This window comes from Lynx canadensis, chromosome B3 (assembly GCF_007474595.2).
Source record: "Lynx canadensis isolate LIC74 chromosome B3, mLynCan4.pri.v2, whole genome shotgun sequence".
Classification (NCBI taxonomy): domain Eukaryota; kingdom Metazoa; phylum Chordata; class Mammalia; order Carnivora; family Felidae; genus Lynx; species Lynx canadensis.
This window is the reverse complement of record NC_044308.2, coordinates 83895899-83910753: the sequence shown is the minus strand read 5'-3', so window position 1 is coordinate 83910753 and position 14855 is coordinate 83895899. Positions and strand designations below refer to the sequence as shown.

General features: G+C 49.2%; 1 protein-coding gene and 2 non-coding genes across 3 annotated transcripts; 1 reads left to right on the top strand and 2 right to left on the bottom strand.

Annotated features, from left to right (window-relative positions):
* Positions 1–6918: 6918 nt before the first annotated feature.
* On the bottom strand, positions 6919–7082 carry LOC115517402. Its single transcript, XR_003969852.1, has one exon. It is a non-coding gene; the product is annotated as a U1 spliceosomal RNA (small nuclear RNA).
* Positions 7083–8892: 1810 nt separating this feature from the next.
* LOC115517215 (SNRPN upstream reading frame protein-like) lies at positions 8893–9421 on the bottom strand. The gene is given in 3 exon segments (XM_032593490.1): positions 8893–9259; positions 9262–9288; positions 9291–9421. Coding segments are annotated over 3 exon segments (186 nt in total). The 5' UTR covers positions 9343–9421; the 3' UTR covers positions 8893–9152.
* Positions 9422–10455: 1034 nt separating this feature from the next.
* Positions 10456–10545, top strand: TRNAY-GUA. The gene is given in 2 exon segments: positions 10456–10492; positions 10510–10545. It is a non-coding gene; the product is annotated as a tRNA-Tyr (tRNA).
* Positions 10546–14855: the final 4310 nt, after the last annotated feature.

The following is a 14855-nucleotide window of genomic DNA, read 5'->3' as shown; positions in this document are numbered from 1 at the left end:
CATATTGAATAATTAATTGTAGATCCCGCTAGTGGGACTGTAAATGTCCTGATTTCCTTCAGAAAATCTTTTCCATAAATATGGGATCCCCTAAATAAAAGCAAAAAGAATTTAGACTTGTCCACTAGAGGGACAGAAAAACAAGCAGAACATAGATCAGCTACAGAAATAAGCTTTGCAGATGACAGTGCTTAACGTCAAGATCATTGCAGAGTTAGAAACTATAGGAGTTAATGGTAATGGAGTAACAAATTTATTTTTCTAAGATCTTATACAAATCTATATACTGGTCAACCATTTCATCTCATAGATAAATGTCTCCTAGACTCTTTATAGACAGTGCTCTTTTAAAATGATTAAAATATCTCGTTTTTCTAATTCTTTTATCACTGGTTTTATTCCTTCTAATTGAGTTCTTAACAAAGGGTATTGTTTTACACCTGAGTATGGCTTATCTTTTTGTTAAGTTATTTTTATTGGTTCTATGTCTCTAAATGAGTACCATTATTCCCTAAGGCCCAACTCCATACATCTGTTTCTTTTCGGCTCTGTCTTCTCCAAGTGCAGTGAGAGACTGTCACTCTCCGCCACACACCCCTTTTCTTTCAGAAGGCACATACTTAGCAAATAACTGGGGACCTTTTCCTCCAGGGAGCTTCACCAGTATTCCATCTATAATACAGAGTATGCTAGCCTTTACTTTGCACAGCAAGTCTTCCCCAACATGCTAACAGGAGAATCAGGACAAAGTGAAAACATTATGTTCCTCAGTCAGAGGACCTAGCTGTATAGGAACTGCAGAGGAAAAGGAACAAGTAGAAAGGTGACCTGAAAAACCAACAACCTATATTGTTCTCTCACCAGCTGGAACAGAAGACATTTCCAGGAAATCGCAGAATAAGCAGCAACAGTATCTAGCAGGAAAAGTAAGGCTATATTAGGCCAAGGAAAGTCTTTGACACACAAAGTTGGTTCACCAGTTCCCACCTCTGAGATTCTCTTAATCACCCAAATTTGAACCATTTACTGGTCCTTGCTTCCTTCCTTCCTTCCTTCCTTCCTTCCTTCCTTCCTCCCTTCCTCCCTCCCTCCCTCCCTCCTTCCCTCTTTTCTTCCTCCCTCCCTCCCTCCCTCCCTTTCTCCCTCCCTCCCTCCCTCCCCTTCTCCCTTCCTTCCTCCCTCCCTCCCTTCCTTCCTTCTCAAAGTTAGCTAACATATCGTGCAATAATGGCTTGAGGATTAGAATTTAGTGATTCATCACTTACATATAACACCCAGTGCACATCCCAACAAGTGCCCTCCTTAATGCCCATCACCCATTTAGCCCACCAACACCCCCAACACCCTCCAGCAACCTTCAGTTTGTTCTCTGTACTTAAGAGTGTCTCCTGGTTTGCCTCTCTGTTTTTATCTTATTTTTCCTTCCCTTCCCCTATGTTCATCTGTTTTGTGTCTTAACATTCCACATGAGTGAAATCATATGATGTTTATCTTCCTCTGACTTATTCTGCTTAGCATAATACAGTCTAGTTCCATCCACGTTGTTGCAAATGGCAAGAGTTCATTCTCTTTGACCGCCAAGTAATATTCCACTCTGTGTGTGTGTGTGTGGGGGGGGGTGGTGTGTGTGTGGTGTGTGGTGTGTGTGCGCGCGCATGCGCACGCCACATTTATTAAAATTTTTATTTATTTTTAAATTTACATCCAAATTAGCATATAGTGCAACAATGATTTCAGGAGTAGATTCCTTAGTGCCCCTTACCCATTTAGCCCATCCCCCCTCCCACACCCCCTGTAACCCTCTGTTTGTTCTCCATATTTGAGTCTCTTATGTTTTGTCCCCCTCCCTGTTTTTATATTATTTTTGTGTCCCTTCCCTTATGTTCATCTGTCTTGTCTCTTAAAGTCCTCATATGAGTGAAGTCATATGGTTTTGGCTTTCTCTAATTTCACTTAGCATAAATACCCTCCAGTTCCATCCACGTAGTTGCAAATGGCAAGATTTCATTCTTTTTGATTGCTGAGTAACACTCCATTGTGTGTGTGTGTGTGTGTGTGTGTGTGTGTGTGTGTGTGTGTGTATACCACATCTTCTCCATCCATTCATCCATCGATGGACATTTTGGCTCTTTCCATACTTTGGCTATTGTTGATAGTGCTGCTGTCAACATTGGGGTGCTTGTGTCCCTTCAAAACGGCACACCTGTATCCCTTGGATAAATACCTAGTAGTGCAATTGCTGGGTCGTAGGGTAGTTCTATTTTTAGCTTTTTGAGGAACCTCCATACTGTTTTCCACAGTGGCTGCACCAGCTTGCATTCCCACCAACAGTGCAAAAGGGTTCCCCTTGCTGACATCTTCCTGAGTTAAAGAACCATCCAGAGGCATGTTGATGCCTGTCCTGCTGTAGGTAAGCCAGGAGCAATTACAGTGGTGTTCCCAGCAAACCTTAGTTTCCCTACTGATTTCCATCAGGAGTTTGCTGCTCGAAATTTCTCACAATGTACCAGCATGGATCCAGGTGCAAATCATAATTGCTCTCAGTCTAACCACCTTTCTCCTAGCTCTCTTACTATCCAAACTCAAGGGAATGGTAGGAGGATTGGCAAGGTCACACAATTGTCCACATCTCCTCAGCAGTGTTGTTTGGGACAAGTTAAAGGAGGAGAAAGATGAAGGAATTTAAAACTGCTGTTGTTAGCTGCTCAGAACTATTCACTAAAGGGTATAGTCCCTACTGTGGAAAACCTATGAAGGGAGCAAAAGAAGAAGGGAAAGCTATATGTATGTCATTAGTGGAACAAGCCAAGACATAGGAAGAGGGATTGTAGAAAGAGACCACAGAGAACGAAGAGGTTTCAGGAACAAAGGAATCAGGACAGAACCCTCCACTAAGAAATAATTAGTATGGACTCCTGGCTTACCTACAGCAGGACAGGCATCAACATGCCTCTGGATGGTTCTTTAACTCAGGAAGATGTCAGCAAGGGGAACCCTTTTGCACTGTTGGTGGGAATGCAAGCTGGTGCAGCCACTGTGGAAAACAGTATGGAGGTTCCTCAAAAAGCTAAAAATAGAACTACCCTACGACCCAGCAATTGCACTACTAGGTATTTATCCAAGGGATACAGGTGTGCCGTTTTGAAGGGACACAAGCACCCCAATGTTGACAGCAGCACTATCAACAATAGCCAAAGTATGGAAAGAGCCAAAATGTCCATCGATGGATGAATGGATGGAGAAGATGTGGTATACACACACACACACACACACACACACACACACACACACACACACACAATGGAGTGTTACTCAGCAATCAAAAAGAATGAAATCTTGCCATTTGCAACTACGTGGATGGAACTGGAGGGTATTTATGCTAAGTGAAATTAGAGAAAGCCAAAACCATATGACTTCACTCATATGAGGACTTTAAGAGACAAGACAGATGAACATAAGGGAAGGGACACAAAAATAATATAAAAACAGGGAGGGGGACAAAACATAAGAGACTCAAATATGGAGAACAAACAGAGGGTTACAGGGGGTGTGGGAGGGGGGATGGGCTAAATGGGTAAGGGGCACTAAGGAATCTACTCCTGAAATCATTGTTGCACTATATGCTAATTTGGATGTAAATTTAAAAATAAATAAAAATTTTAATAAATGTGGCGTGCGCATGCGCGCGCACACACACCACACACCACACACACACCACCCCCCCCCACACACACACACACAGAGTGGAATATTACTTGGCGGTCAAAGAGAATGAACTCTTGCCATTTGCAACAACGTGGATGGAACTAGACTGTATTATGCTAAGCAGAATAAGTCAGAGGAAGATAAACATCATATGATTTCACTCATGTGGAATGTTAAGACACAAAACAGATGAACATAGGGGAAGGGAAGGAAAAATAAGATAAAAACAGAGAGGCAAACCAGGAGACACTCTTAAGTACAGAGAACAAACTGAAGGTTGCTGGAGGGTGTTGGGGGTGTTGGTGGGCTAAATGGGTGATGGGCATTAAGGAGGGCACTTGTTGGGATGTGCACTGGGTGTTATATGTAAGTGATGAATCACTAAATTCTAATCCTCAAGCCATTATTGCACGATATGTTAGCTAACTTTGAGAAGGAAGGAAGGGAGGGAGGGAGGAAGGAAGGGAGAAGGGGAGGGAGGGAGGGAGGGAGAAAGGGAGGGAGGGAGGGAGGGAGGAAGAAAAGAGGGAAGGAGGGAGGGAGGGAGGGAGGAAGGGAGGAAGGAAGGAAGGAAGGAAGGAAGGAAGGAAGGAAGGAAGCAAGGACCAGTAAATGGTTCAAATTTGGGTGATTAAGAGAATCTCAGAGGTGGGAACTGGTGAACCAACTTTGTGTGTCAAAGACTTTCCTTGGCCTAATATAGCCTTACTTTTCCTGCTAGATACTGTTGCTGCTTATTCTGCGATTTCCTGGAAATGTCTTCTGTTCCAGCTGGTGAGAGAACAATATAGGTTGTTGGTTTTTCAGGTCACCTTTCTACTTGTTCCTTTTCCTCTGCAGTTCCTATACAGCTAGGTCCTCTGACTGAGGAACATAATGTTTTCACTTTGTCCTGATTCTCCTGTTAGCATGTTGGGGAAGACTTGCTGTGCAAAGTAAAGGCTAGCATACTCTGTATTATAGATGGAATACTGGTGAAGCTCCCTGGAGGAAAAGGTCCCCAGTTATTTGCTAAGTATGTGCCTTCTGAAAGAAAAGGGGTGTGTGGCGGAGAGTGACAGTCTCTCACTGCACTTGGAGAAGACAGAGCCGAAAAGAAACAGATGTATGGAGTTGGGCCTTAGGGAATAATGGTACTCATTTAGAGACATAGAACCAATAAAAATAACTTAACAAAAAGATAAGCCATACTCAGGTGTAAAACAATACCCTTTGTTAAGAACTCAATTAGAAGGAATAAAACCAGTGATAAAAGAATTAGAAAAACGAGATATTTTAATCATTTTAAAAGAGCACTGTCTATAAAGAGTCTAGGAGACATTTATCTATGAGATGAAATGGTTGACCAGTATATAGATTTGTATAAGATCTTAGAAAAATAAATTTGTTACTCCATTACCATTAACTCCTATAGTTTCTAACTCTGCAATGATCTTGACGTTAAGCACTGTCATCTGCAAAGCTTATTTCTGTAGCTGATCTATGTTCTGCTTGTTTTTCTGTCCCTCTAGTGGACAAGTCTAAATTCTTTTTGCTTTTATTTAGGGGATCCCATATTTATGGAAAAGATTTTCTGAAGGAAATCAGGACATTTACAGTCCCACTAGCGGGATCTACAATTAATTATTCAATATGTAGATGATTTGCTGGTAGCCTCCCAAATTAAAGGTCAATAACGTTCTTGGAATGGACACTTTGGCTTTGTTACAATCCCTTCCCTCAAAGGGACATAAGGCCTCCTCACTAGACACGTTGCAATATTGTGAAACTGAAGTAAAATATTTAGGACGTGTTATCAGCTGGAGAGGGCTGCAACGTGTTACAATCTCAAAGTCTCAAAATTTTGCAGTAAACCAGTCTGCTACCAAAAAAAGAAAATTTAAATTTGGTGGACTAGGTAGGGTATCGTAGACAGTAGTAGGTTTCAGCTTTTACAGAACAGGCGAAACCAGTGACAAAACATTGCACGGTAATTCCCGAGATCCTGTGGATGGTTTGGTTCCTAGAAAAAGTATTGTGAAGAAATGAAACCAGCTATTAAAGAGTCATCCCCTCAACTTTTCCCAAATTTTGAAAACCTTTTCCACTTATTTTGTCATGAAACTAAAGGTTGGTCCTAGTGGAGGCTTAACTCCAATTTGGGGATTAGACTCTAAACCAATAGCATATTTCTCAGTTCCGGATGCCAGTGCCCTGGGGGGGGGGGGGGGGCCTGCCCCGGTGTGCCTCTACGCTGTGGCAAGCAGCTGCTACCCTTTCTGAAAAGGCTCACTGGGGTCACTTATGTAGCTATCAAAGTGAAAGAAAAGAAAAGTGAAAGAAAAAACCAGTTGGATTCACGCTTTCCAAGTGAAGCCAGTAGCACTTCAGGTTCAGAACTGGACTATGGTTTTCACAAGGACTTGACACTGAAGCTTTCTAGAATAACTGACTTTGGTACTGAACGCAACTGACAAGGTATAAATGATTCGTACAGTTACCAGAGGTCCAACAACAATTCAATTATTGGTGATTATTGGCAGAGCTAAGGCCGGGTCATCTCCGTTAGTAATCTTTCTTTGGCTAGTAATAGCAAAGTAAAACTAATACAGTATGTATCCAGAGAGCTACCCCAGCCCTAAATTTGACACAAAAATGTTTTAACCGAATTGACTGATGGGGACCGGAAGGAATCTTTCTTAAAACTATACAAAACCGTAGAAGTTAAGTAAACCCCACTGGTGAGTGTTTCTTTCACCTCCACCAGCCAATGCAACTACTTCCAGCTCCAGAAATAGTCATGGTAAAATCACACCCCCAGCAGGTGCAAAGAAGGCAGTTGAGAGTTCGTGACCGGGCCAGCTGGAGCTTTCTAGCATAGTTACTTACTCCTGCCAAGGCTTGGCCCTGTTAATGGTGGGCATTAACCCTTCAAAAGAAGGCCAAGCTTCTGGCGCGTGACGCCCGCAACGTAACGAGAAACTAAACCCTGCTTCAAGAACTAGAGCAAGCACCGAAGCGATCCTAGGCACCGCACCGGCCAGCGCTAAAATCCTCATGACCCCCCAATGCAGTTCAGGCCAAAAGCCCCACCGCACCAAAGCATACGCACTTGATCCAGCCAGGCTACCAACGCCGTAAGCGCTGGCATCTCAGGCGCCCACCCCCCGAGAAAGACAAGAGCTCGCAAAACAGCGAGCATACGGGCGGTCTGTTCTTCGAAACGCACTAAGCCAGGGGAAAGCGCGAACGCAGTCCCCCACTACCACAAATTATGCAGTCGAGTTTCCCACATTTGGGGAAATCGCAGGGGTCAGCACATCCGGAGTGCAATGGATAAGCCTCGCCCTGGGAAAACCACCTTCGTGATCATGGTATCTCCCCTGCCAGGTAAGTATGAGTTGCTCGCCCCCCCCTCGACCCACACCCTCGCGCTCGCCGCGCTTCACACACACGGTCACTTCCCCCACGCCGCCTCCGCACCCCGCGCTCCCTGCACGCCCCCCGCCTCAACCTCGTTCGACGGCAAAACAACCTCGGGCGCCTTTGCCTAGCCCCCACGCGGGACGTGCGCGCCCAGGCTGTCCGGGACCGGCAGCCAATGCGCGCATGCTCATCTACATACGCCACGCCTTGCCATGACGTCCCCCGCATCCGGTCTCCCGCTCTGGGACAACGGATGTGCTAGTGGCCGCGCAGACCCGCCGATGCCGGGGGGGGGGGGGGGGGGGGGGGGGGGGCGCAGGTGGGCAGGAGGCGAGGGGTCCGGGACCTAGCAGCGAGACCCGAGAAGGCGGGGGTCGCCCGGCGCCCAGCGGGAGTGGTGGCGGGTCAGGGCTCGGATGTGGTGTCAACCTGCCTTTCAACAAAAAGAAACTTTCGGCCCATTTTTGTCCTCGCTTGTTCGAAACTCATTTTCAAATATAATCGAAAACTCAGGAAAGGTCTTTCTGCCGCTTGACGTTAAGTGCTCAGCTGCCCTAGTAAGAAGTCGTGGCAATGTTTAGCCATGGCAAATTTCTGAATAAAAGGGCTTCAGTAACCTGCAGTAGCCTGACCTAGTAACGCTAGAAGAAAAACCAGGATTCTAAGTGTTGAAGAACGAGAAACTAAATAAAACGCTAAACAGTGCCCTTCAACCGCAGCCAGTCGTGTCGCCCGAGACCCCGGGCGGCCAGGGTCAGGTGCCCTTCAGCCCTTTCCCCCTCGTACCACCCCACCACGCACACAGGGTGGCCCCACCAAGTGCCCTCTGGTCCTTTCTGACTTGGACTCCGTCAAAGGTAAACGCAGCAGACAGTAAGTAAAGTGGTGAAAAAAGATGTCATTCAGTGACTACTGACTGTAGGGGAAAGAGCTGAGCTCCAATCCGATTTGTGCGGAGGTGATTTGGGCATTTTCCCGGAAGAATGAGAGGAAGCGGGCTCAGTCCAGTCAGAGAAGTGAAAGGTTACAAAGGGTAGTTCGGTGTAACTGCTGTTAGGCGGTTGTGTTTGTTAGCTGGCAGTTACTGAACTGAGGATGCTCTCCTCCCACAGACTGGGAGATAGGCCCTACTTCCTTCCCCATCACATTTCAAAGTCCTTGAGATGGGAGGGACCCTTCAGAGTTGTAAGAGATCCACATTCACAATCGCAAGCCCTTTTTAATAAATGCCCTATTTACAACACAGGTTGGGGGCCTGTGTCAGGTGTTTAACTTCCCCAGGCTGGAAGTCAAACTTAGGGACAGAACCTTGTGCTGCTAGAAGCTATGCTAGAGTCTGGTCAAGTCTCAGTGCAGGAAACAGTCTCAGTGCAGGAACAGTCCTTATGTGTTCAGAGTTCTGCAGCTCTCAGCCTAAGAAAGTCTCTGGTGATGAAACAAGATAACCCGGCACTTCCCCCTGGCTGAACCCTGGCTCCTGGACCCTCCTTTTATATTCTGTTCTCTTTGATGACATTGTTTGCCCATTCAACAACTGTTTGTTGTTGTGCCAGACACTTTGAGGAACTGGTAACAAAAAGGCCTCTTGGCGTTCATGTTTTGTAGAAGGGGCAGAGGGAGTGGGAGAAAATCAACAATGGACACAATAGGTAAATTAATTAGTGTGTTAGCTGTTAGTGGGTGCTCAGAAGAGGTTACACGAGAAGGTGCTATGCTTCAAGCAAAGACTTGAAGGAGGTGAGGGAGTCAATCACGGAGGGGGAGGGGGAGGGGGAGGGGGAGGAAGCATCCCCGGCACAAAGGTCGGCTAGCGCAAAGGCCCAGGTAGGACTGTGTGTGGAGAATAGCAAGGAGGCCCTGCGTCCAGCGCAAAACTGAAGAGTTGTACAAAATTAGGTCAGAGAGGTGACTAGGTTGGAGATAAGATCACGAGGGTCTTGTAGATCATTGTAAGAGGTCCCACACCATCACCACCCCCGCCCCCCATGGATAATATTTTTACTTCACTTGGAAATCAGCTACCTAGATGTTCCAGTACCACTTTAACCGCCTCTTGGCATCTCGGCTGAGAATACCTGTCTCAGGTCCGCCTGGAAATCGACCACAGGTACTTGCTGCTGCTGCCGCCATCTCCTTGGGTACAGGTGACGCTCTTGACTTGGACTTCCATCTCTGGGAGTGTTTTTCTGTAGTCCATCTCAGGTGTAAGTGGTCCCTGGCCGGGTCCATCATGCTGCTGGCTCATGTTCGCTCCTCAGAACAGACCATCAGGCATCTCCACAGACCACTCCGCTCTGCGCAGATCATTGTAACACTCTAAATGTGAATGAACCAAAAGTTTTTGTTTTGTTTAGTGTTTGAAGTAAGGTCTACATCGGGGTCCCGGCTGGTTCAGTGGGTGCGGCATGCGACTCTTGATCTTGGGGTCGTGAGTTGGAGACCCAAGATGGGTGTGGAGGTTACTTAAAAATAAAATCTTAAGAAGAAGGAACACACACACACACACACACACACACACACACACACCACATACACACAGCATCCAATTCGGGGGCCCGAACTCACAACCTCAAGATCAAGAGTCAAATGCTCTACTGACTGAGCCAGCCAGGCAACCCCGAGCTGGGAGGTTTTGAGCAGAGGAGTGCCTTGATCTGAGTCCTCCGCCTCCCACTCCGCTTGGCATCCAAAATAATAATTACCATTATAATTATTATTATCGTTGTTAATAAAAAATAAGAAATCAGGCTGTTAAAGACAAAAGCAGGGAAATCAGTCAGTTAGTTCAGGAGGCTTGCATAATCCAGGCAAGACGATATATTGCCTTCGTATGGTGGCATAATCTGCCACACCAAAAAAATGTCATTTTGCCCTAAGGATTATTTTGAACTAAAGGCATTTAAAAACGAGCAGGTGGTTAGGCGGTTCGCAGCCGCCTACCTAGTGCCCATCCCAATGGGTTCTCCTCCGCTCCTCCGCGAGGCCACCCCCGCACAACCAACACGCGAGCTTCACCGACGCCCCTCCTCGCCACTGCCGCCACGGACCGCTGTAGTCCCCACCTGTAGAAAGGAGCGCCGGGAGGGGAAATGCAACAGGCGAGAGCCCCGGCCCAGGCATCTTGACAATCGCGACCCGGGAGGCTGGGGCCACCGGCCGGGCAGCCGCCAAACGCAGCGGATATGCTCCCTCTGCCCGGAAAGGGGCGCTGGGGCGGCGTCGGCCCTGCTCTTTTTTCTAAAGGGCCTTCCAACCACGCCAAGGCATGCCGGACCTCCGGCTTGCCAGTGTGGTGGCCTCCGTCATTTCAAGAAGAAGCAATGACCCGGGCCTGTCAGCGTGCACCCTTCGATAGCTCAGCTGGTAGAGCGGAGGACTGTAGGCTGGATACGTGTGGGCATCCTTAGGTCGCTGGTTCGATTCCGGCTCGAAGGAAGTGCCTGACGCTTTTGCGCCACGGGGCGGGGGGCACCGCCCCCCCAGCGCCCCGCCCCAACTCTGCCCCGCCCGGGCACCTGCAGCCTCGCGGCAGCCCCTCTCCCACAGGCCAAAGTCAGTAAGTAAAACCTTTACGGAACACCTGCCTACGTCTGCTCCTGTGCTGCCGCCAGGGAACACACCTGCGCCTTCTTCCCGCAGTTTACCTGCACGTGCCCGTGGACGCTCCACGTCCCCGCCGCTCCTGCCTTGTCTCAGCCCCACGCCGTCCCGCGCCCTTCCCCACTTTTATTCGCCCACTGCTCCCGCTCCAGACAAACGCGTGGGCAAAGAGGTTCTGCCCTCGGCAAGCCCTCGAGGCTGACAAGCGTACAGGTCGTCACACGGGTCGGGAACAACCATGGCGTCCTTCATGAAAACTCCCCCTCCTCGATCTCCTGCCTTGCCTCCGAGGACGGTCGCTGCGTCGGTCGCTCCCAGTTGCAGTCTCTCTGTCTCCTCCTTCCCTGTTTCTCATAGGGTCTATAAATATACAGCTCTACGGAGACAGAAAACCCTCTTCCCCGACCAGCTTAATCTACTTGTGGGACAGAACTGTCACTCTGAGGTTTTCCAAGCCATCGCCAATTGTGCGCTTGCATCGAAGCTGACACTGGCCGAAACGAAATGCAGCAGGGCCCCCCTCATGGGCCTTGCCAGTCGTGACGAGAACTTCAGCGGCCCCTTCAGGTTTCTTGTCAGTCTGAGGACAGGGCGGTGGTCCGGGTACACTTCCGTTTTCCCGTGCCTTCGCACCTGTTCTTGTAGCCACGGATGGCGGGGCTGGGGGCGCTCCCGCTGAGAGAGCAGTGATTACTCACACTCTGTGCACGGGTGGTAAATCCACCCGTACCGATTCTCCCGCTACATCGGACGGAGGGAGAGGGAGATGGATGAAATATTTCTATCTTACCCGCTTTCTGGCCACGGACCGACCGGACCGCTGGGGTCTCCACCTGTATGCAGAAAGGGGCGGGGGCGAGCGGGGGTGGGGGGGGTGGGGTGGAGTGTGGCGGCAAAACGCAGACTTAAGAGTCAGAGTCGGGGCGCAGAAGAGTGGGAGTAGGGGTGGAGTGAGACGGGGGCAGCTGTCGTCACAGTCGGTCGGGCGCACAAATTCACGTCCGTACTTACACAGGCAGCTGGCCTGTGGGTTCTGACCAGCTGGCTGACTTAGCGCTGGGCCCTTAAGGCTAAATTGGCAGGGCCTGAAGAGGGAGACACTGAGGGCCTGTCAGAGAGCACCCATCCAGGAGAAAACGGGCTTCATCCTGGGGACAGAGCCAGGTTGTTGGGGCTGCGGGTGGGTGCAGAGAAGAACGCCAGGGAAAGGTCCTTGTTCTCTTTCCTCCTGTGGGAAGGAAACTCCAGAGACTCAAAGTACAGTTGGAGCGCATCACAGAGGGGGCTGGCGGCGGAACCGCACCGGGAGTGTGGCTCTCTGAGGCCTCAGGGACCCGGCTACTGCCATCCCTGACCTCTGAGACCACAAGCGCCTTTTCGGTTTTAGTTCTGCCTCCCAAACTGGAGACTGCGTTTCCCCCGGCCCCCCGCCCTTCCTCTTGGTTCGCTCCCCAGCCCAGTCTCAGTGCTACTGTCCCACTGCCTCCACGGGTTCAGGAGGCCCTGCCTTTGAAGTCCAACAGTTGACCTTCGGGAAGCCACAGAGAGACCCCAGCCTCTAATGTCACCATCTACAGGCAGAGACCAGCAGACAGGCACCAAAGATAAAACCTCAACCACCTTCACTGGATGTGCCTGCCCCCCCCCCCCCCATGAGATGTGGAGGTGTGGAATCCCTGGGGACCTAGCTTTGGCGCTTTGGGGGAATAGCAGGGTGAGGGGTGGAGGGGGGAGGTGGGTTTTGGCATCCAGCAAATGCAAGAGTGGGCCCTAGCATGGCCGACGCTTCCTGTCCGGGGTGTCATGGGGAGTAGCCGGTGCTTCCAAGGTACCGCCCCACATCCTTGCAGGCACAGCAGTGCCTGCCACCCAGTCAGGCAGTGGCGACACAGTCAAGGGAAGGCCACGTAGATGTGACCTGTTGCGCCTCTGTGGGACTTTCACTGGGTGGGTGGGTGGGCACACACCCGAGGGGATGTTAAAATACATGGAGCCAGGGCAAGGAGTCCAACCCCGGCACTGGTGTTCTCTTCTCCCCCGCCTTTGACTCCAGTGCCTCTCCAGGAAGTCCAAAGCACCTTGACCTATTTCAGGAAGTAACCACCTCCCTCAAAGGAATCCAGGTCGGTGCGCACAGGAGGGTCAAAGGAGCCAGGCCACCAGACTGGCGGACACGGCTGGGTATCAGTCGGCCTCATCATGCCCTGAAACATGGAGCTGTGCCAAAAAGTAAAGCAATGTGCCACTGATGTGGACATGTCAAGCACACAAGAGCCATTTTGAAAGGGTTCCCACTGGCCAAATCGAGATCATGATAATAATCGATCATAGGGGCGCCTGGGTGGCTCAGTTGGTTAAGTGTCTGACTTCGGCTCAGGTTATGATCTCACGGTCCGCGAGTTCAAGCCCCATGTCAGGCTCTGTGCTGACAGCTCAGAGCCTGGAGCCTGTTTCAGATTCTGTGTCTCCCTCTCTCTCTCTGTCCCTCCCCTGTTCATGCTCTGTCTCTCTCAGTCTCAAAAATAAATAAACGTTAAAAAAAAATTTTTTTTAAATAAAATAAAAAATAATGGATCATAATCCGTGGAGTAAAACAGGTGCAGGGCCTAAATGCAATCACACATCAGTATCCGTGAACGCTAAGCACCACCGGATCTTGGCCTCCAGCAACACAAAATGGAAAAAAAAAAAAAAAAAAAAGGAACCAGGGCTCCTTGGAGACCCACCTAGCCACTTCTTTGGGTTTTCATGTTACTATGGGGTCTCCCACGTACATGGAAAAAATCTGTATGCTTTCCTTCTGATATTCTGTTTTACGTCCAATTTAATTCTCAGGCCCTGCTGGAGACCCTAACAGGGTAAAAGTAAAGTTCTGTCTCCCCTACACCTTGAACCAGAGTGAAGCATGATGGAAGAACAGAAGAGGAAGGCATGGGAGAAAACTAACTAAGGTGCATACCCCTGACTTACCTTTTTCTGATGGTTTGTAAAATGATCCCATTCTTCTAAAGTGAGAAGGGGCTGAACCAGGCTAGGTTGGAGGCCGATGGGGTAGACTGGTGGGTGGATCCTCACAAACTGTGAGATCGTGACCTGAGCCGAAATCAAGAGTCAGGATGCTTGACTGGACTGAGCCACCCAGGCGCCCCAGAAACTTTTTTTTTTTTTTTAACCCCGCGATCTATAAGTTAATTAATGAAGCATATACTAAAAGCCTATTATGCCGCCATGCACTGTTGTAGCCAAGTATGAATGGAGCAATCAACAAAATAGACAAGAATCTCTGGCCTCGTGGAACTTCCCTCTCAGGGGGTATAGTTAGAAAACTAAAATGCAGGGGTCCTGGGTGGCTCAGTCCGCTAAGCGTGGGGTTTGGGCTCAGGTCCTGAACTCACGGTTGGTGAGTTCGAGCCACGGATCTGGCTCTGTGCTGACAGTTCAGAGCCTGGAGCCTGCTTCAGATTCTGGGGCTCCCTCTTTCTCTGCTCCTTCCCCGCCCACGCTCGCTGGCTGTCTCGAAAACCAAACACTAAAAATTTTTCGGGAAAAAGACAAAGCTAATAAGATGTTAGATCGGTTCTCCAAGCGTCTCTGGAACCAACTGGGAATCCTGTAGTATATAAGTGGCTGCTATCTAGTTTGGCGGATTCTGTGAAAGTAAGGGGTCTACAAAACGTTGCTGCGTCCCGCGCTCGTAACCAGCCAGCCCCCACGAGACCAGGCGATGCTGAAACTACGGGCCCAGGAACACGCGTTGAAAGCGGCTGCTAGCCTCCAAAGCAAAAGCGCTTTAAGAAAACAACGCGAGACGGTCCGTGGGTTCGAGCCTCGCGTCGGGCTCTGGGCTGATGATGGCCCAGAGCCTGGAGCCTGCTTCGGATTCTGTATCTCCCTCTCTCTCTGCCCCTCCCCCGTTCATGCTCTGTCTCTCTGTCCCAAAAATAAATAAACGTTGAAAGAAAAAATTAAAACAAAACAAAACAACGCGAGAAGAAAAAGAAAAACAACAAACCCGAAAACACTGCCGGGACTGCTGTCCCGACGCCATGGACGTCAACTGTGGGGAGCCAAACGCCCAGAAATGCGTTCACTGCGCCGACACGGGGGACAAAGAGCTGCGCCTGTTCTTTGCAAACCCAAATAAC